This window comes from Sinocyclocheilus rhinocerous, unplaced genomic scaffold (genome assembly GCF_001515625.1).
Source record: "Sinocyclocheilus rhinocerous isolate Xijiao unplaced genomic scaffold, SAMN03320098_v1.1 scaffold2172, whole genome shotgun sequence".
In the NCBI taxonomy this organism is placed as follows: Eukaryota; Metazoa; Chordata; class Actinopteri; order Cypriniformes; family Cyprinidae; genus Sinocyclocheilus; species Sinocyclocheilus rhinocerous.
Genome location: NW_015662992.1, coordinates 232,923 through 256,232, shown reverse-complemented (window position 1 = coordinate 256,232; position 23,310 = coordinate 232,923). Strand labels below are relative to the sequence as shown.

The 23,310-nt window shown below is 40.3% G+C and overlaps 1 protein-coding gene across 5 annotated transcripts in view; it reads right to left on the bottom strand.

Moving 5' to 3' along the window:
* Window positions 1-15,152: 15,152 nt before the first annotated feature.
* Window positions 15,153-23,310, bottom strand: part of LOC107728716 (suppressor of cytokine signaling 5-like) — a 21,073-nt gene continuing 12,915 nt past the window's right edge. For 4 of the 5 annotated variants that reach the window (XM_016539006.1, XM_016539004.1, XM_016539005.1 and 1 more), the window contains exon 2: window positions 15,153-18,178. In XM_016539006.1, the coding sequence (XP_016394492.1) occupies window positions 16,573-18,159 (1,587 nt within the window). In that variant the 5' untranslated portion in view covers window positions 18,160-18,178 and the 3' untranslated portion in view covers window positions 15,153-16,572. The remainder of the gene's footprint in view (window positions 18,179-23,310) is intronic. The other variant, XR_001638502.1, reaches the window with a different exon arrangement.

Below are 23,310 nucleotides of genomic sequence, written 5' to 3'. Positions count from 1 at the left end.
AGTATTGAATTAATGTTTATTTATAATAAACAACTCTCTCACCTCACCTGCCATCTTGGCGCAGTGCATTCTCAGAATTCAGCAAAGCTGCTGAAGAACTTGGTCACAATAAGATGTCTTAGGAGGCAGCAAAATTAAGTTTAGGTTTTGGAACAGACCAAGAGTGTGTGTCCAGAGTCCTCAGAAGAATCAAACACCCTCCAGCACTTTCCACACTCCATAGGCCCCCTTTGCACCAGCTTGCTTTTTGTAATAATATAAGACAGAAATGAGAAAGAGGAGTTATAAATCAGCTAGGACTGGACAAATGCCTTTCAGTGAAATAAACTCATGGTACCATTACTAAAGAAAAAAAAAAATGCTTTGGATAAAATTATCTGCTAAATGCATATATTCAAATTATTATTATTATTATATAATTCTTTAGGGGCTTAAATTAACATACAAATAACACATATAAATAATTTTTAATACATATTTAAAAGAAAAAAGAACTATTAAATAAATGTAAGGGCTATAACCCAGAGGTATAGAAAGTAAGCTTTTATGCTGTTTATATGTAATGCTGTGCGGTAAACAGAATATAAATAAGTAAAATATGCACTTTGGCCGACTTTAAAGTGTTCAGTTAAATTGTAATATGAAGCAGCATCTATTACTGGTATATTGGCGATGGTTTAAGGAGCAATCAAACCACTCTCATGGATGGGAGGAGAAGAGCAGCTGATCTTCTCTGCTCGGTAGTATGGACTTCACCTGCCCCAGTGACCCAGTAACCAGGAATAGTCCAGCGTGACCAGCACAAGGGTGGGCATTTCCTCCCCTCATAACTACATCACAACCAAGCGTTTATAAATACACATTCTGCACTGACAGATAGTTCAGACTAAGTCATGAGGAGTGTGTCTGGTATTAACCGCATGCGCACAATTTGCTATTCTTTCCCATGCTTACACATTGCTCAACTGATATCATGAGAAGACCAGATGATGAGTCTCCAGGCGGAGATAACAGCGCAGGCGCCGACGTCACAAGCCAAAACCTCCGGTTTCGCTAGCTTCACCCTGGCAGGCATTTTCAAAAATGTTCGGTTTCAGTGAACTGGTGCTGCGTTTGCGTGTGGACGAACAGCCTAACCGCATAGAAAAAGCCTAACCGCATAAAAATAACCGCGTTCATGTGGACAGGGCCTCAGTTATCACTGCTATAACAAAGCAGCTTCTGTATTGTCATTAGACTTTTTAAAAGAACAGAAAAACAGACATAAAAGTTAGGACCTCACATGAAGATTCTAAGACAGGCGCACTGTTGCCGTCCAATCATGTGTCTTGTTATTTAAAGACAACCTAACAGCAGCTCTTGTTTAGTGCATTCAGCTGGACACAAGGCAGTTTTGTCAGATGTATAGAGAACATTGCTTAACCAACAGGAACAATGTCTCATATCCATGGCAAGATTTTCACCAGTTTTTACACACATCTAGGAGCTTACATAACGGAGTTATTCAGTGTTTGGCAGTACTTAATTTTGGATGCAGTACTGTGCTGTTCTTATCACTGCTCCACCTTTACATGAAACAACACACTTGCGTGGCTCAACAATAAGGAGGGCCTGGCAGAGTAGTTTGGTTTTCTGTGAGATTAGGTTGTGAATTTTGCTTGTCAACTTGTCATCTGGCTAAAATGATTGGGTAAGAGCAGGTTTTATTGAAATTAAATAAAATTTAAAAATTTATATTAAATGCTGTTCTTATGAACTTTCTACTAAAAGAAAGTAAAAAAATGTTCAGTTTCCACAAAAATATTAAGCAGCACAGTTTTCAATATTGATAATAATAATTTTAAAATGCTTCATGAGCACCAAATCAGCATATTAGAATGATTTCTAAAAGATCACGCGACACTGACTGGAGAAATGGATGCTGAAAATTCAGCTTTACCGTCACAGGAATAAATAAAACTTTCAAATATATTAGCATTTAAATTGTAATATTTCACAATTTTACTGTATTTAAAAAAAATAAAAATTTAGCTTGGGTAAGCATAAGACATTTCTTTAAAAAAAAAAAAAGAAAGAAAATCTTACCATTCCCAAACAAATATTAAATGTAAAAGAAATACAAAGTTAAAACACAATATTACAAACGCAAATCTAAAATTATTCATTTATATTCATAAAATGAAATTGTGTTGGGGACAATGAAATTTTATCAGGGCAAACCGAAATCTGAACAGAATAAAATGCTTACTTTCTATCCTTGAATTGGCACACTTAATGTGTACTTGCAGTCATTCGAATTTCCAATGACCATCACATGCTTGTGTCGTGACATTTTAGGTTTCAGAACAGTGTTCACAATGGACAGTCTATGCGGCATTACGTCATCAAAGTGTGGACTCGGAGGAGTACTGCGAGAGCTCAGGCCAGCATTTGAGATTGGGCCAACCGTGTTCAGACAGTCCTGTGTATGCTTCTTTATATCACTTATTGTCCATCTGCATCATTGCTTTATGCAATAGTTTTGTAAACCCCAATCTGTTTGAGTTGACCCACTTGAGGATTCTGAAAGGTACAGAGAGTGAGGATGAATCTGCTTGAAGTGAGGCTGTAGAAGCAAATGAAGCAAACACAAAACAGCTGTGGCCCACAATCATGTGCCATTGGCTGTTTACGTTCTTCATAATCAGCCTAGAATACCAGCACATTCGTACCAATGTTCTGCTGAAAGAACACCAGTAAGATGGTTTGAAATAATAGTAACAAGGTAACAAAATAAAAGAATTCATCATGATTCAGTGATAACAGATACACACACACACACAAACATAAATTGCCACATGCAAATTTGGTTGCATCTTTGACCCAATTAGAAGCTCCTCTCAATCTTTGAACCAATCAGATCCATCCATGAGTTAGGAATCCCCGTTGCCCTAGCAACTGTGAGGTCACTGAAACAGATGGGGGGGAGGGGGGTGCTTGGTGGTATGGTTGTAAAATGCAGTTTCTCTCCCTTGACAGTACAGCTGCTGTGCAAGTGTTTGATGCATGCATGCATTCATTAGCGCAGGCATACAGGAAGGAACAGAGGGAGACAGGAATCCATTGAGGCAGATGTGCTTTGAAAAGGAATATTTCCCTGCCTGTTCCACACTGCATCATTGCAAAGCCAATTCCTCACTATTGAGGACCAAAATCAGGGCAGATCTGATTCATTGGCGATGCTCATGATCAAACTTCTCCGCCGTGAGAGATAACTGCAGGCTGAACACATCAGAAGAGAAAAGCAAAGCAAGGTGATGAAACTCCTCCAGCGTGACCTATTATAATTCACTGAGAGAATTCGCTCTCATCCATGTTTTAAACTCTCATCTCTCTCCCACAAAGAAAAGCACTCGCTCAGGCTGAAATGTTAATGACGATGCCAACAAATGAATTGCGAAAACAGTCCTTGCACGTTTCTTGTAGTCTGAAGTCGGGTGACCAAGTTGAATAGAGGAGGACTGGATTATGGAACGAGAGCAGATGAAAGGAGAGAGGAAGAAAGCAGAGCAGAAGTGGAGACCAGGGCAGCGGAGTTGAAAAGCGAGGAGAGTGGGGGCGTATAGAGCTGTCATTTCATCTTAGATTTTGCTCTCTCCTTGTCTCCACTTGTCTTGCTTGGTGAAATGTTAATCTGGCATGGAGTGGAAAACAGCAGAGAAGATCAAAAATAGGTCAGAGGAGAAAGAAGAGAGGGTGAAGAACGCTCCGTCCTGTGATTCGAAATGCACACTTGAGTTGAGAGAGAAAGAGGATGATCAAGCTTCAGAAGACGTTGAAGATATTTACTGAACACAGGCTGACACAGACGGAAATTAACATTTCAGATACTTTCTGTACAAAAAAAATCATACCCTTTAACTGCTATAAAATGTGCTAGATCAGTAGTTCTGATGGGTTGCGACTCAAAATGGGCCACAGGTCTGTTCTGATAGAGCCAAGAATACCTAAATGCAAATAATAAATTGCTAGCTATACATACCGGTCAAAAGTTTGGGATCAGAACAATTTGTAATGTTTTTTACAGGAGTTTCTTATGCTCATCAAGGCTGCATTTATTTGATCAAAAATACAGGAAAAAATTTAATACTGTGAAATATTATTATGATGTAAAATAACGTTTTTCTATTTTAATATACATTAAAATCAATTTATTCCTGTGATGGCAAAGCTGATTTTTCAGCATCATTACTCCAGTCTTCAGTGTCACATGATCCTTCAGAAATCATTCTAATATGCTGGTTTATTATCAGTGCTGGAAACTGTTGTGCTGCTTAAGTTTTATTTTTTGTTGGAACCTGTGATACTTTTTTTTCAGGATTCTTTGATTAATAAAAAGTTAAAAAGAACAGCATTTATTTTCTTATTTTTATTTTCTTATCTTTCTTTTTTGAAATAAATTAAAACTTTTATTCAGCAAGGATGTGTTAAATTGTTAAGAAGTGATAGCAAAGTTTTATATTGTTAGAAAAGATTTATATTTTGAATAAACGCTGTTCTTTTTAACTTTTTATTCATCAAAGAATCCTGAAAAAAGTATCGGTTTAAAAAAAAATATTTGGCAACACAACCAACATTGATAATTCTAATAATAAATTAGCATATTAGAATGATTTCTTAAAATAAATAGAATAGAAATAAATGATATTTTAAAGGATATAAAAATAGAAATCATTATTTTATATTGTAATAAAAAAAATTCTGTATTTTTGATCAAATAAATGCAGCCTTGATGAGCATAAGAGACTTCTTTAAAAAAACATTACAAGTCTTACTGATCCCAAACTTTTGACTGGTGGTGTATATTAACTTTATCAACGTTTTAAAGTGAGGGGAAAACGCTTCACTGTTCAAATTTGCAAAAAATGTAAATTCATCTATCAAACTAGCCAAATTAGGTGGATGGTTGCCTGACATGCCCTTATCCTACAAAACCATGAAATGACACAAGATGAAAGAAAACGTTACATGCTACATTAAATATGGGTTATGTTGCGCTGTGCTGCGTCACTAATGTAAAACTGGTTACTGAAGCAAAACAGCTTTTGAAATTTCTTGTCTTTTAAAAAAAAATATTCTTTAGTAAAAATATAGCTAAAAAATATATATATAACATGCACACACACACACACATATGGAAAGATCAATTTTCATCATTCTACTATATAAGATAGACTAGTATGGCTTCATATAGAAATTCCATATCCTTGCTTTTCTTTCCCTCGTTTTGTTCCATCGTTCAGTCTGAGCATTTTAGGATGTGCTCTGTGCGGATCAGAATTCCTCCTCCTCTCACTCTGTCTGTCCCTGACTGCGGAGCTAGCAGGACAGCAGGGGGTTGGGAGGCAGTCCTTAGACTGCATTGCTTACACATTGAGTGGAGGAGGGAAGCATAAGAGGTTAAAGATAATAAAGAGGTACTTTGAACAACAAACCTGCTGAGACAAGAAGTATGTGCACACATGCACGCACTCATACACAAGCAGAAATATCGAACACTACTTCCCTGAAGAGTTCTCTCTCCTACACAGAGCTCTTTAGTGTCCTCTGCTGGTTGAGTTGCAAACAGCACCAGCACTCAAAGATCTACGCCTGCCACTACTGACTGAGAGATTGATAAACATCAGAATTCATGAAACAGCACCAACACCACTCAGCTAATAAAGGTTCATATGTGAAGCAGAGGGTTTCATATATGCACTTGACCCTCAGTGTGCTCCAACTGCAGTCTGGTGAGGCAAATCACACTGAGACTGTTTTAAGAAGATAGACCACCCAATAGGGAAGCTATAGGGGTTGCTATAGGGAAGGAGTTATTGTCCCACCCTCACACTGGTGCACACATCATCAGAGAAGAGATGTTCTTCTGTGGAACATAATAGAATATATTTTGGAGATTGTTGGTAAACACAACGTTTCAGTTCCCATTCACTTCCAATGTATGGGCAAAAATTCAATGGAAGTCAATGTGAACAAACTATTTGGTTAACAAGATTCTTCAAAATATCTTCTACTAAATTCCACAGAAGAACATCTCTTCTCTGATGATGTGTGCACCAGTGCGAGGGTGGGACAAACACTCCTTCCCTATAGCAACCTCTCACTCACATGAGCAATTAGCAAACAAAGGTGATCCAATGATCCAATCAATTCCCAATGGACGAAAAGGCCCGCCCTACATTTTTCCTTTGGAGAAGCTGTTCGTGAATGATGCTGGAAACTAAATATTCAAGCATATCTCAATATTTGGTGAATACCAAGGGTCCTGTGCTGAGCAGGTCCCATTGAGATGAATGGAAATGCTAATCAATAGCTTTCTACAGGTATTATATGGACCTCCTTGACAAATTTTACAGGAAAATACACAAAAACTACTAGCTAAAATGTGGATGCTTTTCTGGAATTCCAGGAAAAGCAAGGTGCAGAAATCAGTGGGTTTGTGTGTAAAAGTGCAGCATTTCCCGCATGCATTTTCATTTCATAACACAGTTCATTGTCCACACAGTATTTTCTGTGCGCTCAAATTTTTTCAATATTCTGCAGCCTTCCATTAACATGCCATTTCATTAAAATGAACACTAATACCCAGAAACATCAGATGTGCCCAAATGTTCTCTTGACGTCATAATCACAAGTTGAACCATTTTATTATCTGAAAGCAATTTGCTATTCACCTATTTTTAATTTGTATTGCTCGCATGTATGTGTGCTGCAAAAGCTTGGCCCATAATGTGGCGCTAATGTAATCCAACTCTTCTGCACTCACTGACCCCTATTATGAAACTAAAAATGTGTGAAGAGAAGCATTTCCTTCAAAGGAGGCCAGTCTCTTTCCCTGTTTCTCTGCTCTAAGCATCTTGTCCATCCAGCTTTATCTCAATCTCATTCCACAGCTTCCTTCTCCCCATCACCAGTTGTGCACGCAATCCCCAACTCTGTATGCCCACTCGAAGAGGTCATAATCTTCCATCTCCTTAATCACACCCATCCACGCAACTTCCTGCAGAGAGAGAGATGGATATGTATTTTACTGTCACTCCGCTGTTCACGCCGAAATGAACAGCCACGGCTTTCTCACCATTCCCCGAGGTAGAAAAAGCTGAGCCTTTTCAAAGTTCAAGACAAAGTGACACGTCCAAGGCCACCTTTTCTCCCTCAACACTCACTAACACATACACACACACACCTCTCTCTCTGGTTTTTAGCTCTAATTATACTGAGAAGTAGGCTGCTGTTCTAGTTCAGAGCACCCAAGTGGGTGGCCTGATTCACCATCACTGGGCGTGGAGAGGACAGGAGGGGGTGAGAGAGAGAGAAAGGGAGAGCTGATGGCATAATGTGATGAGGGAGACGATAAGCATGGTCCTGCATGGAGCACACAGAGCAGCAAGATGTGCTGGACGCTGTTCTGTCTACTTTCTGGGAGATGGGGTTTGTACAAATTTCTAAACTAGCATTAAAGGGACCCTCATTAAAGGAACAGCCTAGAGTAACAGAGGCCAGCTGATAAGGACCGTGTGGGTAAACCACACTCCCCTGATCTCTAGCGACTGACGCTAGAGGCTTCTATAGCATCCTTGTTAGTGCGCCCGCCTCCCATGCTGGAAATGCTGGTTCGAATCCCACTCGAAGCGTGTGAGGCGAGTAAAACTGGAGGGGTTACATTGGTGCCGTGACCCGGATGCAAGTGAGGTTTATGGGGTGAGTGTAACAGAATTCAGCAACACATTAGCAACTATCCAGGACACACAGGTAACCACTTAGCAATCATTCAGAACACTCTAGTAACACTGAGGCATGGACCCACAACACCCTAGCATTTTCTTACTAAAATTTGAAAATGTAGTAATTTCCATTTGACTGTCTATATGACATCTGTTTATCTGACTGTTTATTCAAGACACAGACATCAATCCATCATGAGTGGTTGCTTAGCAACTGAGCACACCTGTAGTCTGATCTGATGAAGACTTCTAGAGTCCATAGACACACAAAAGCAAACGTTTGCAGGCCCAAACACATACATACAATAAAATAAATAAAACGGAGATCTTCCCTCTTCAGACAATCACTCCCACATCCTGCATCCAATCCTCCAATCGCAAAGTCCATGTACCTGTTTATGTCAGGCCAACTGTAGCCATCAACATTAAAACATGCTGTAGGGCAGATCTGGAGAAAAAAAATACCCTAATGAAGAGAGCCTAGATGTGAAACAAATGAAGACGAATCAAGAGAGACAGATAGAAAGAGAGAGGACTTGCATAACCATGAGCAGCTTCTGGTGAGGCGCTGGTTGCTAAGCAACAGCATCCGTGCAGCAGCTGCATTTGCGACATAGAGATGAGAACACTTAGTCTTTAGTTGACCATTCTCTCCCCATTTGACATGCTTTCTACAAAGTCATGTCTTTGAACTGAACTGAGGTTTCAAGGGGAAAAAGCATAAATTAATATATTCCTACCATAATTATGAAAAACAACTGACTCAGGTACACACATACAGTGTGCAGATCATGGACTAGTGTATGAGCTGTTGTGCTGAGTCACACTGAGCCAATGAGTGAAGAGTTAAACTAATCATGTATGGATGAGTGTAGGAGAGAAGGAGAAAGGATAAAGAGAGGGTGGGAATGATATAATCAGGGCAGGAGAGAGGGGAGGGGGGGAGAGAGAGATCTTAGTCATTTTTTTTTATATTGTGTGAGCTTTTCATCCAAAAGAAAATTCCAGCACACTAAGGTTCCAAATGATTTGATCCACATACACCTGTCACATATACCAATAAACAAAATACCAAAATATAAGATAGAACACAGGTCCAAAAGTTTACTACAAAAGTAAAGTAATGGCATCAGAGCAACCTGCATCTCTCACCTCCTAATTGCGACGGAGCAGTGGCGTGGCGTCTATGCCTTTTCCTATTAAACTGCACCGACACCTGCTGGACACAAAGGGAAGCACAAGAATATTTAAGACCTCGAAACCAAGAAATAACTCTAAACGGAATTAAATGTGTCTTGTAAATCTTGTAAAATGTAAATCTTTCCAAACCCATGACTGGAAACTTACTCTTGAAAGTATCATGAATGCGGTTCATATGACCTCGTGCACTAAAATCCTCGTATACAAGTCTGTGTGTGTGCCAAGAACATGTCGAAATTTAAGCTGTTATTCAAATATAAATTTCCCTCCAGTTAACCCAGTGAACTCAGTAACTGCTGTGACCAAGTGAATCAATGAGTTGAACCCACGGATCAGTCCGATTCGGGAATTAATCTACATAACTGAAACATCAGAAATATCTCTTATGAACCCGACAATTGAACAACTTAAATTTCGGTAAGATATCGCATGCCTTTACAGTGGGGAAAATATTTATTTGATCCCCTGCTGATTTTGTAAGTTTGCCCACTTACAAAGAAATGAAGGGTCTGTCATTTTTATGGTAGGTTTATTTTAACGTATAGAGACAGAATACCAACCCGAAAAAACACATTATAAAAGTTAGAAATTGATTTGCATTTCAGTGAGTGAAATAAGTATTTCACCCCCAAGCAAAACATGACTTAGTACTTGGTGCAGAAACCCTTGCTGGCAAGCACAGAGGCAAGACGTGTTTTGTAGTTGGTCACCAGGTTTGCACACATCTCAGGAGGGATTTTGATCCACTCCTCTTTACAGATCCTCTCTAAATCCTTAAGGTTTCTTGGCTGTCATTTGGCAGCTCGAAGTTTCAGCTACCTCCACAGATTTTCTATAGGATTGCGATCTGGAGACTGGCTAGGCCACTCCGTGACCTTAATGTGCTTCATCCTGAGCCACTCCTTTGTTGCCTTGGCAGTATGTTTTGGGTCATTGTCATGCTGGAAGATCCATCCATGACCCATCTTCAGTGTTCTGGCTGAGGGAAGGAGGTTCTCGTCCAAGATTTTACAGTACATGGCCCTGTCCATTTGCCCCGTCAATGCGGGGAAGTTGTCCTGTAGGCCTACCCTTTGCAGAAAAACAGCCCCAAAGCATAATGTTTCCACCGCCGTGCTTGACTGTAGGGATGGTGTTCTTAGGGTCATAGTCAGCATTTCTTTCCCTCCAAACACAGCGAGTCGAGTTAATGCCAAAGAGCTCAATTTTGGTCTCATCTGACCACAGCACTTTCTCCCAAGCCTTCTCTGAATCATTTTGATCTTCTCTGACAAACTTTAAACGTGCCTATACTTGTGCCTTCTTGAGCAGGGGGACCTTGCGGGCGCTGCAGGATTTTAGTCCAGTAGTGTGTTACCAATGTTTTGCTTGGTGACTGTGGTCCCAACTGCCTTAAGATCGTTAACAAGCTCCTCCAGTGTAGTTCGGGGCTGATCCCTCACCTTTCTCATGAACATCCTTACTGCATGAGGCGAGATCTTGCACGGAGCTCCAGACCAAGGCCGATTGATGGTTGTTTTGTTTTTCTTCCATTTCTGAATAATTGCACCAACAGTTGTCTCCTTCTCACCAAGCATCTTGCTGATGGTCTTGTAGCCCATTCCAGTCTTATGCAGATCTACAATCTTGTCTCTGGCTGTGTCCGAATCCGCCTACTTCTCTACTATATACAGGTGCATCTCAATAAATTAGAATGTCGTGGAAAAGTTCATTTATTTCAGTAATTCAACTCAAATTGTGAAACTCGTGTATTAAATAAATTAAATCTACTTCAGTCTGTGTGCATTGATTTTATTTAATACACGAGTTTCACAATTTGAGTTGAATTACTGAAATAAATGAACTTTTCCACGACATTCTAATTTATTGAGATGCACCTGTAGTAGGGGAAAAGCAGTAAGCAAGCGAATAAGTATGTCCGAATCCATAGTATTCATATAGGAGTCCGCGAGAATTACCTGGGTGACGTACTAATTCTGGCGAGATTCGGACGTGTGTCTACTTAAAGTGCATCTGAATATGCCTACTTACCTACTATATAGTAGGAGAAAAGAGTATGTGAAGAAAGAAGTATGTCCGAAACCTCAGTATTCATCAAAGAATTCATGGGTTTCAGTCACTTGACTTTTTTGTTGTGGCCGCCATCTTTAGGACCTTGCGTAGCCTCTCCTTGGTAATCGGAAACCAAAATAACACTTCACCAACAACGGAAAACAATGGAGAACTTAATGATGAACTGACTACATGTTATAGTATCAGAGTCGATGAGGAGGGAATCTCAACACTGGGTCCAGCAATAAGAGGTGAGTGACCTGGGACCTTTTCTATGAACTTACGAAACAGTCTTCTTGTAGAAAAGTATTTTGAGCCACAAGGGGGTAAAGCTGAGCATTACAGAGGCCCTGAAAGTAAATGAACAGGATTTTTCTTTTTCTAAGAGTCAAAAGTCACTAGCAGAAGATAGAAGAAGAATCTTTAAAACAGGGCTGTCCAAACTCTGTCCTGGAGGGCCGGTGTCCTGCAGAGTTTAGCTCCAACCCTAATTAAACACACCTGAACCAGCTAATCAAGCTCTAGCTAGGCATAGAAACGTCCAGTCAGGTGTGTTGAGGCAAGTTGGAGCTAAACTCTGCAGGACACCGGCCCTCCAGGACCGAGTTTGGACAGCCCTGCTTTAAAATGACAGTGTTTAGTTGTCTTGGCTGCTAGAAAGAAACAAGGTTAGTAGGGTTATTTATTTTCTGGATGACAAGACCAGATGAAGCAGATGTGACTTGAACACAGTTATTCCATTGTGGCTACCACAAGAACCTTACTGTGAACTGCTAACTGTTGGCAAGGCCCAGATGTCTGGGTATATTTATAGCGCAGTGCAGTATCTAAAAGGCAGGCTCCAACCATACTGAACTCCAGCAGGTCCCTACACATTTACCCACTGACCTGAAGCCCCCAACAGGGGAATGAAAACACATGGAACATAGGTTAATACAGAATTGGTAAGACGTGCATTATATAATACTGGTTTGATTTGGCTAGTGCATTAGATTGAGAGATCGCATCCTATTTTCCCACCTACCTCCCATCTTCCATCTCTTCCTCAATCAATGCAGCCTTTCAGTTATTAAAAAGGTCTGCTGCAGATAAACTGAACCCACTTACTATTTTTACCTGACTTCAACAGAACACACTGCAGAAACACATGACAACCTGACTCTGCGCCTTCAGCTCCAGAATCTTGCAAGATACCTTTCCTCAATGTCTTATTAAAAATGTAGTGCGTTATGATAATATCTTAGATGTTCTAGCATGTTAACACAATAGCTAGTAGGCTAAGCTAATAGACTGCTAAGCAAAGGCTAACTAAAAACAAAAACATGATGTAAAATAAAATACATTTCAGGATAAAGAATTTTGCAACCTATTATCCCTCACAAACTAAAATTAATGGAGGTGACCTTTTCAAATATTTCAACATAACATTTCTGAAATTCTTTTTTTCCCAAGAACTTTCATAGATATTTATTTATCAGCAATATAAAGCAACCTGATGTCAGAGTGTGCTAAATAAAAAAAGGAAACCGGAAAACAGATTACACATACAACACTTTTATTTTTGAATATTAAGACAATGAAGCAAAAGCCAAGAGCACCAAGAGTGACAGATACTGGTGAAAGAGGGGCAAGCAGAGCTGCAACCCTCTGCCCCCCAAAAACAGCAAACTGTAACCCAAAGCCAAACAAAATAATACAACAGAGCAACTTAGTAACAGCCTGGGAGTAGGGACCATTAACTGTACATAAGAGAGAATGAAGGAAAGATGAGAGAAAGGACATCAAGTGCGAGTAATTACATTGTACAGTACAAACCTTGGGCAGTGTATAAAACAAAAAAAATAATAATTGAAACATAAGATGGTGAGGGACAGTGATCACCACGTCACTCCAGATAATCCATGGTGCATGTTTCAGCAAGTGTTTTGAGGGGCTAGTCCCAAGGGTCCAAACAGACATACAGAGGCAGGTCATGGGTGGCGCAAAAGTCATCTCAAGTGCTGTCACCATGACACCCAGTCCTAAACCTCACCTTCAGCCCCTTTCTCTAAAACAAATGTGCATACAGAGCTTTACAGTAACATAGTTACCATGGTGATGCTTGTGATTTATTGAATCTGAAACCGATTCAACAGAATTTAATACAATTCAGACAACCAGTCAGTCTTTTATTTCTGTCTAAACATTGCTGAACACAACCTCCCTATAGTTTGTGAGACATATCAAAAAACATTGTCAGAAAACTTTTCCTGTTGGTAATGTGCAAGGCTCTGCACACAAAATGACTTTCTAACATTTTAGCATAGTCTTGTCATTTTCTAAAAGAAATTGCAGCTACTGCAACAAGGCTACTGACAGGCGCATATCATGTGTGAGGCCACACACTGCCAATCTAAGCCTTCGTATCACATCTGAGAATCACAACTTTTCATCTTGCTTTGTGATCTGTGATAAAGTCTCCATCCATTTTGACCGATAAAATCATACACCTGATAGTTTCTCTCGCACACCTTTTTGACACATTGCACCATATCCGTTTTTTGTCATTATGTAAACACAATGATCCTAACCTGAAGACAAGTTCAAAGGACCTACTTCTCAGACAATTCACATCAGTTTTCACATGGGTCACCATTAGAGCTAAGCCTAAGAACATTATTGCATTTCTTTACAGGTACTAATATTAAAAATATTTAATTTTAAAATCTGTATCTATATCTATATCTATATATATATATAGATAGATAGATATCTATAATCCATAGACAATTCACATCAGTTTTCACATGGGTCACCATTAGAGCTAAGCCTAAGAACATTATTGCATTTCTTTACAGGTACTAATATTAAAAATATTTAATTTTAAAATCTGTATCTATATCTATATCTATATATATATATATAGATAGATAGATATCTATAATCCATTACGTCTAGCCCCAATCTGACTGAGCAAATGTTCTACCCCTGATTAAAATTGGTACACAGAGGTATAGGTAGGTACAGGTCAAGTTTCATGAGTTAGTGCAGTGAGGAGTGTCTGGAGCAAAGCCAAGCATGACACTTTTACAGGTGAGCGGTAAGCAGGACAGCTGGCCCTTTCAGATGCCATGTTAACCTGAAACCTGCTTCACAGCCTCCATCTAAGCCAAGGCTTTGTCTAAATTGCACTAATTTCACCCACACCTTACATAAAGAGAGGAAGTGAGGGAGATCAAATCACACAGTAGTGAGTCAGCATCGCCCCAAAGCTCTCTCCTCGTGTTTTTGAATTCTTCCCAGGATGACCCTGACCATCTATTCTTGTGCGAGGAAAAAGACTCAGGACAGGATAACGTGCAGGAAGACGACTTTAAATGCATTAGGATAGATTGTGAATTAGTGTTGCCTGGGAGGAGCGGATAACACACAACTTTTCATGTCAGCAGAAGTTTCTTATAGTTGACATGACAGGGAGGTCAGGGGCAGTGCAACACACTCACACACATACACACAAGCACACAAAGCTGGTTATAGTCGCACAGTACCACACTGCTGTTTAGGTGTTATGAGCCTGAGCTTAGCATTTGGCAGTTCTACCTGATCTCATCAGCTGAAAACAAGTCAGAAAGATGTGGGACTCAATAGTCATATCCCTAGCAGTACTCAAAATACATCATACATCAGCACCAGGCCCATGAAGAGGATGTCTCACAGTGCCATTGGCATTCAGTGCAGGAACAGTCAATGGAAAACATGTCTTTTCCAGTTGGACCACTGTTAGTAACACATCCACTGAATGCACCATATGATGAACTAAAAGCTTTAGATGTATGAAGGCACACTACTTAAGTGATCTAGGTCTTTTTTGAGACTAAACAGATGGGGCAAACGGCACAAAAGTTATAAATCTGTCTTATCCTTTTTCCAGCTTTCATCAAAAACACCTATGACATTTGAAAGTCAAATTTAGTCAAGAATTTTAAGTGTGGATATGGCTGATTTTAAAGGGGTCATATGCTTTTTTAAAGATCATTATTTTGTGTATTTGGTGTAACAGAATATGTTGACATGCTTTAATGTTCAAAAAACACATTATTTTTCAAATACTGTACTAGTCTTTGCAACTTCAGGGATCTTATCTATGCACAATCAGCTTATAACACTCCAAAGAGAAAGGAAAACTTGAAATCGCATCATATGACCCCTTTAAAGTGATCACGAAGCTGGTCTTGGCCTAGGGGCCAATAATGTGATTATACTCTATTTAAATCCTGAACCTTCCTCCTAGTTGCGTAAAAAAAAAGAATCTGATAAACCTAAATATACAGATCATTCATCAACTATTAAATCATCCCAAAATCAAGCCAAACAAGCCAGCTTGACCCATATCCAATGGCACTGATGGGGTCACATCAAAATTTACTCTGTCCTCTCTAAAACAACGTGGGTTAGACAAAGTGAGCGTTGAGTGTTTATTCCTATATAGGAGGGTGTTTATGCCAAACAACAATGGTCCCAGTGTAGCAGGTTTATGTATTGCCTCTGCTGCACCCACTAACATAAGCACAGTTAAGTTAAAGTGCTCCGAATCATCGCCCAACTACCAGGGCACTGATAGACCATTCACAACAATACAAAAAAGACGATACGGAATTAGTCACCGCCCCCTCTGTGCAATTAGTGGTAGGAATTCATGATTATAAAACATATTGACAGCAACAGAACGCAGAGTGTGAGTAACTATGTTTTTTGAAAACCAAGCGCTCTCACATCACACCGCGTCAGGTTGTGCACGTCATCCTTATCGCTTCCCGGAAGCGCAAGGAAGCAGAACGTCACAGAGCCCTTCTGCAACGCATTCCCAAAAGCTGTCTGGACACATAGTTTAAGGTCAATCCATCTTTCATGGATTTCTCTGTCTCGTTCTTTGCTCTATGCTCTAGAATGCCTCCTCCTCTAACCACGGAATGAGCACAGAATGTTACCATGGGAACCACTGACAGAGCACCATGAAAGCTAAAGATGATGTAATAAGCTGAAAAAGCAATATTTGAACATCACCCTTCATTTCCCCACCCCTCAGAATTTGTCCACATTATTATTTTGAATAAGCTTGCTTTAACAATGCAAATTTAATGGAAGAAAATTAAGGACAGGTTGGGAGGTGAACGGTACAACAGAAATAAAGTGAAATGGCTATAAACCATATGGTCAAGACGTGAAAGAGTGGAGGGGCATGAAAATATCTGTATCTGCAGATTTCCCCTAGAGCACAGCCATAGGAACTGAGGGAGTAGGGAAAATGAGAATAAGACCTCTGCTGCTTCATCCTAGTCCAGAAGCTGTTGTGAAATGTGCACACTGGAGAGCCACTGTAATGTCTTTGTTTGTTAGAGTGATAACAAAAAATGATAGAAGCTTATATATCGTGTTCAGTTTCAGGTCCCTCCTTTCAAACATCTAACCCCGAGCAGTTAACCCCTTCCCCCCCACCAAAAAAATTGTAATTCCTCCACCTCTGCAAAGTGCTGAATAGACTACTCCTATTGGAGAGCTGAGAAGTATCTGCCCTGCCTCACTTGGCCTTGACTGGCTCCCTCTCAAGCCAGCGTACACGCACCCTCTGCTTATAGTGATACTCCCTGAGGTAATCCTGCAGAGCAGGGGGCAGTGGCAATGCCCCGATGCCATCATAGGTGATCCCATTGCAAATGGCTGATCGAGCAAGGCTTTGCAGGCCAAATGGGAAGGTCCGGTGCAGAGGCACAGTGAGCAATGGCTCAAAGAACATGCAAGCGCTAGGGTCCTTGTAGTGTTCCATGAGAGCTGTGACAGTGGCTGCGTGGAATACGCAAGGGTCGTGCACATCAAAGCTGAAGTTGTGATTCCACTGCTCAATGCGTGCATGCAGCGAACGGCCATAGCGGCGGAAGCTAACGGAGAACAGGTAGCCTTCTTGAGCAGAGTCTCGCAGCAGAAAGGTTCCCTCGGGCCGACCATCCAGCAGCGCTTCAGCCTCATAACGGTCCATCACACTCCAGTAGCAGGGAAGTGCTGTGATCTGTAGCAGATCTGGAACCAAGCAGTGGATGTAGTCAATCTGAGTGTGTACTTTCCAAGGGCCCGGTTGCTTGCTACTCAGGAGGCCCTCAGCCGAAGCGTGCCGCTGCTTGGGCCTGCGAGCTTGCAAGCAAAGAGTGGTGGTATCGTCGTCCTCAGAGTCACAGTTAGCTGCTGTTGCCCCCCGGCTATCGTCTAGGGCCTCACCCATTCCAGGGGCCAATTTAGGTCCCAGCTTATAAAGGGAAGCTAGGGGGGCTGTGATGGCCTCCACTGTGTGGATTTGGGCATCTGGAGGTGGGTCCACACCCTCCTCAATGCTGAGTCGTCGTCTTTCGCGTAAGCGCTCCTCCTCATCTTCCGGTGATGCACAGGTAGCACCGCAAGCATCTGAGGATGAATCCACTGGTATCACTGTGACTGGTGACGTGTGCTGTTTAATTAGGTGCCATTTTCGGGCAAGGTCTGATCCTGGTGCAAAGGGGCACGTCTCCAGCATCAGCTCTGTGATTTGTATCTTACGTTTGGGTGGTGGAAGGTGACTGTTCCGAGAGGATGAGCGCAGTGGGAGGCACAGGCCCACTGCATCATGAATCTGCTGCCGTAGGGAGCGTGCTGCCCCTGACTCCAGTTCCTCACGGCTGCTACCAGTCCCATGTCTGCGCAGAAAACCGCCTGATCGCCAATCTGTGGTCTCCAGAGAACTCTGAGCCTTAGTGGAACATGAGTGTCTCTTCTTTCCACTCCAAGGTGCATGACGTGAATAAGAGTCTCTGCGGACTCCCAGAGGAGCACGAGTATCTTCGGTATCCTGCTCAACTGTGATCTCTAGTATCTGGGGTACATCCACTACACAGTTATGACCCTGTCGTGTCACACTCCCACTGGTCCTCCATGCCACTAGAGGGAGTGCCACCACACTGCTAGAGGGACTAGCAGCCTCCAGTGTGCTGTCTCCCTGGGCCTTGTCCACACTCTGGCATACTGTGTCTGTTTGCGGTTGAAGCTGTGGTGGCATTTCAATGCGAGAACCCCCATCTGTGTGGAGCAGAGATTGACATCCCTTCTTCAGGTTACTCCACACCTTGCCAACCTTCTCCATGAGGTGGGGGCACCTGGACCTGGAACAAAAAGTCAGACTTCCATTAGTACATGAAGACAAAAACCAAAGAGATTAAAACCACCTAGTTATAAAACAACAACAAAGAGCACAGACATAAGAGTTAGCATGTGGGTGTGAGGGACTGTGAGAGAGCACAGGGAATATAAGTGTTAATCTCGCAAAATGTTTGTTCATTCCACGTTCAGATAAAGTCAGAAACAAATTTGACCAATTTGCCTTTGTAGTAGTTGTTAATCTATCCAGATGTAACCTGAACAACAATCAAGTTCTCACCTGTTAATCAACCATTGCACTATCACAAAGGTTTTAAAGATTGCCTGTTATTTGTGACAATGTTAATTTTTTTAAAACAGTTTTTTGCTTGTTTGGTGTAGTTTTTTTATTTTTTTTTATTTAGTCAATATTTAATTTTTTATTAATCATTAGCCCCTTTCACAGAGAGATTCCAGAAAATACATGGGTAATGTGTCCCGGGAATTGTTTCCAAATTGTTAGATTTTGGTTCATTCACACTGCCATTGATTTCCCGAAATCTGTGTGTGCGTTCACACACAACCCGTGAAGGTCCCGTAATGACACGTGACATCAGGATGTGACGTGTAATGTACGAGTCGAAAACTTGAGTTTACTTATTACTTGTGATTTCTCTCTCGAGAAACCACGCTGTTGCATTTTGGTTTTAATTTGCTCATACACAACGGCATCATGTACCGTTCCACTGAGCTGGTGAACGATCTCAGCTTCAGCGCAGATACTAAGGAGGTCCGTGGTCTCTGCTTCAGTCCAGTTTGCGCACATTTGTGCTAATTTTTTATTTTTTTACGCGAACACCACTCTCTGCGTTTAAAACACCGACTAGCCCCTCCGGCACTGCAGGGTTGTATTATTGAAAACACCCTCTCAAAGAGTCGCACGGTACTACATCATCACTACGACACATCCATTAAGGCATTGGTTCCGGATTTTGTTCACACGGGGTGCCTTCCGGGACTGAACCTGGCAATGTAACTAGGTCCCCAACCCGGGATCGATCCCAATCAATCAATCCTGGGACGTGTCTGCGTTCACACAGAAGGCACTCCGGCAATTTTCCGAGATCCAACGTGCCGTGTGAAAGGGGTTATTAATTCATTAATCTTAGCCCAATTTACACACATTCATAATTTGCCAACAAAATTAGCATTCATTTACAATTATATGCAAAAAACTCAAATGTGTCTAACTGTAATAGACAATATTTTTAAGGCAAATTGTCCAACATTTTAAAAAATAGAAACATTTATTAATTTAAATGTGTCCAACATATGAAAGATTCGCCAATATAAAATAACAAAAAAATACTAAAATAACAATAAGCATTACAACTGCAATGTTTATATTTTTGTGATTTATCAGCAGGCAGTGACAATTACTCAATAAGAGATGCAATCACGAGTGGCCACAGGAGACACATGTTAATTCCAGGTGTATACGGCAATCTTTCTCGGCTGACCACTTAGGATCGGATTACCCAAGACGGATGTTAATACCAGGTGTAAACAGGGCCTAACTGATTAAAGTGTTGCCAGGCAGACTCACTGAGACTCAAGCCAGCACTAAATATGAACTCATGGATCTGCTCCCAGTCAACAATATGTCTTTTTCTGACTCGCCGTAACAGAGCACTCAGCAGCTAATGAACAGAGGTTTTGAATGAGCTCTATAAATCCTATTTTCCTTAATCATTGTGTAAAAGAACTTTTGATTTGGCTTTGGCTATAATAATCTTTAAAAAGCTCAGGCACTCTTCCCGAACATAAGCATGAATTTGTGTTTGGGCTAATTAACTGTTCACTGGCTATTATTCACATCTCACATTAACGTGATATACATTTTTTTTTTATATATAATAAATAACCCCCCCCCAAAAAAAAAAAATTACTATCAAAGCATGTCATTGCATCAATTTGCAATCAAAAACCAGGACTTTAAATTATTTAATGTGAAATATGTCACAACAAGAGAAGCCTGAACAAGAGAGAAAAACTGCCATAAATAATTAATGATAGTTCATCAAGTCTCCTGACAAAAAAGAACAACAGAATGTAGGTCATGGGGAGAAAGAGCTACAGTGCATTATTCACCTTCTCTCAGTTAGTGGAGAGGAAAAGGATGGGTATCATGTTTTTTTAGAGGCTGCTGGGTGTTGTGTAAATGTACAAAAAATTTCAGATGGACCAACTTATGACTTGTGATGCTGACAGAAAATCAGCAACTGGTATCAGCATGGATTCTGATACTAATTAGGGGTGGAAAGTGCAGACAAAATTTTGTGCAGACAGGGAATTGTGTAAAATGTATAACTGAATTTAGACTCTGGTAGCAAATGATAGCAATAACAGTTAAAAGGAATTTTGAAATTTTGGAAAAAGAAATTTTGTAATTCTTTAATGCGTCAAAACTTTGCGTTTCTAGTTAAACATATCTGAATTTTTCAATGTACAAAGGCTTGTTTGTGGTGTTATAATAATTGAGTTCATCTTAAACACGATTCCAAGACTGGTTAAAATGCTCCTATGATCTTGGACTTCAGTCCGAGAAATACTACAACACTGCTTGCTTGAAAGTTTAAAAAAAATAAATAAATGTAAACAGCCATGAAAGACAGGCAGATTCCTCATTCTGTTATATCAAATTCCAACTCATGAACTAAAAGACAGATAATTCTTTAATCCTGATTTTTTTTTTTGCATAACCCTGCAAGATTTAGGTACAAGGTAAAATTATTATAGACACGTTGCTTTAATATCATATTGGATTTATTTTTACATACATCACAGTAAATGGCGCTGGATCTCAACTTTAATTGAGAATTTAATTTTTCTTTTAACTGAATGAGTTACAGGCTATATTTTTTTTAAAAAGGAAAGCAAGCCATAATACCCCTGCACTTTTAAACCTTCACCCTCATTCATGTTTCCAAATACTGAACATGGTGACATTTTGGCAGAACCTGCTGCTCAATGTCAGGACGGCAAATTAGTGCAAGTACAGCAAAAGCCTATTAACTCTCAGCATCTTCCTTCTGTCTTTTCTACCCCTCTTTTCTCTAGTTTGCCTGTCTTTGTCCCTTTCAAAGCCAGCCTCAAAGCATAAAAGATGACCATAAATCAAAGTTCAGATCTGGCAGTGCAGCTATGGTAACAATGTGCATAGAGGCCAACAAGCCTGACCTTTCCCCCCAAACTCAGGAACCTTGCTCCACTTCCAGAATGAACTTGCACTACATAACATTTGTAAAATTGTGGTGCAGGGTGGTCAGAAGGGTTCACGAAAAGGGGTCACAGAGTTCATTAAAATGTATTCTGTGAACCGGTGTGCTAAATATGAAGTCAAGGTTCATGTTTTTGCCTAGATTCTCAATCAAAAAAGTTGCATACATATTGAAACAAGACTATTGCGCAAAAAGCGTTGTGTGACCAATGTTAGCACTACTGAAATCACTAGAACTGCAGTAAATTGATATTATATAACCATGCCTTGGCAAGCGAGGTTGGGAGGCACAACAGAGTGAATGTACATTAAAGGATTAGTTCACTTCCAGAATAAAAATTTCCTGATAATTTACTCACCCCCATGTCATCTGAGATGTTCATGTCTTTCTGTCTTCAGTCGCAAAGAAATTAAGGTTTGAGGAAAACGTTCCAGGATTTTTCTCCATATAATGGACTTCAATGGGAACCAACGGGCTGAAGGTCCAAATTGCAGTTTCAGTGCAGCTTCAAAGGGCTCCACACAATCCCAGCCGAGGAACAGGGGATCTAGTACAACGATTGGTCATTTTCTAAAAAAAACTAAATTTATATACTTTTTAACCACAAATGCCCTCAAAATATAAAATAAATTATAAAAGAGGAAAATGTTCTTATAAAGTATAAAAATGTGCTTAACCCTCTGGGCCTCTTCGGTAATTTTTGACTGAAATATTTTATGTTTTGAAATTTTAAAAATCATAGCTTCATCGGAATGAGATGACACTTGATTACTTTTGTTGCATTAGCTATGGCAGTGTTTCTCAACCCTGGTCCTGAGCGCCCCCCAACACTGCACATTTTGTATGTCTCCCTTATCTGACACCCATTTCAGGTCCTGGAGTTTCTTTTAATGAGCTAATGAGTTGAATCAGCTGTGTTTGATTAGGAAGACACACAAAATGTGCAGTGCTGGGGGGCGCCCAGGACCAGGGTTGAGAAACACTGCTGTAGCGTCTTCACATTACTTAATCCCAAAATCGAGCAACATCGTTGTTTTACCTTTTTTTGTAAAAGGCGTTTGACTTTCTTTGCTCGTTCGCTTTGTAAACGCTGGGTCGGTGCTTCCGCCTATGTCACGCTTGACCTTTCCAACGTGACTGCGTAATGCGTGAAGTCGAGCTAGTGCACGACTAGCATTTGTGGTAAAAAAGTATATAAATGTTTTTTTTTGTTTTTTTTTTAAGAAAATGACTGATAGTTTCACTAGATAAGACCCTTATTCCTCGGCTGGCATCGTGTAGAGCCCTTTGAAGCTGCACTGAAACTGCAATTTGGACCTTCAACCGTTTGGTAACTGTTAAAGTCCACTATATGGACAAAAATCTTGTGATGTTTTCCTCAGAAACCTTAATTTCTTTTTGACTGAAGACAGACAGATATGAACATCTTGGATGACATGGGGGTGAGTAAATTATCAGGAAATTTTAATTTGAAAGTGAACTAATCCTTTAACTTCCTAGTGCACTCTGGTCTCAAGATCAAGTCAAACCGCTTCTCAACACACACCAACTGTGGAGATCTTCAATATACTGTCTTTTGAAACCCAACGGGCAAAAGACCAATTCCAAAAACTAGAGTACTGCACCCCTCAACCATGCAGTGTTCATATCTGAGGGGTTTACAAGTAAAGGAATGATAAATATGTGTTGGAAGAATGTGTATACATCCTATGCAAAGGTAATCTTTGATTAATTTTTTATTAATCTTTTTAATCCCTCCTTTGTCCTCTTCCTCCTTCATCAACTCTAACAGCTGACGACTTTGTCACGTTCTTCATTAATAAAATTAAAACCATCAGTGCACAATTTTCCACACCACAATCTGTCAAGCACATCTT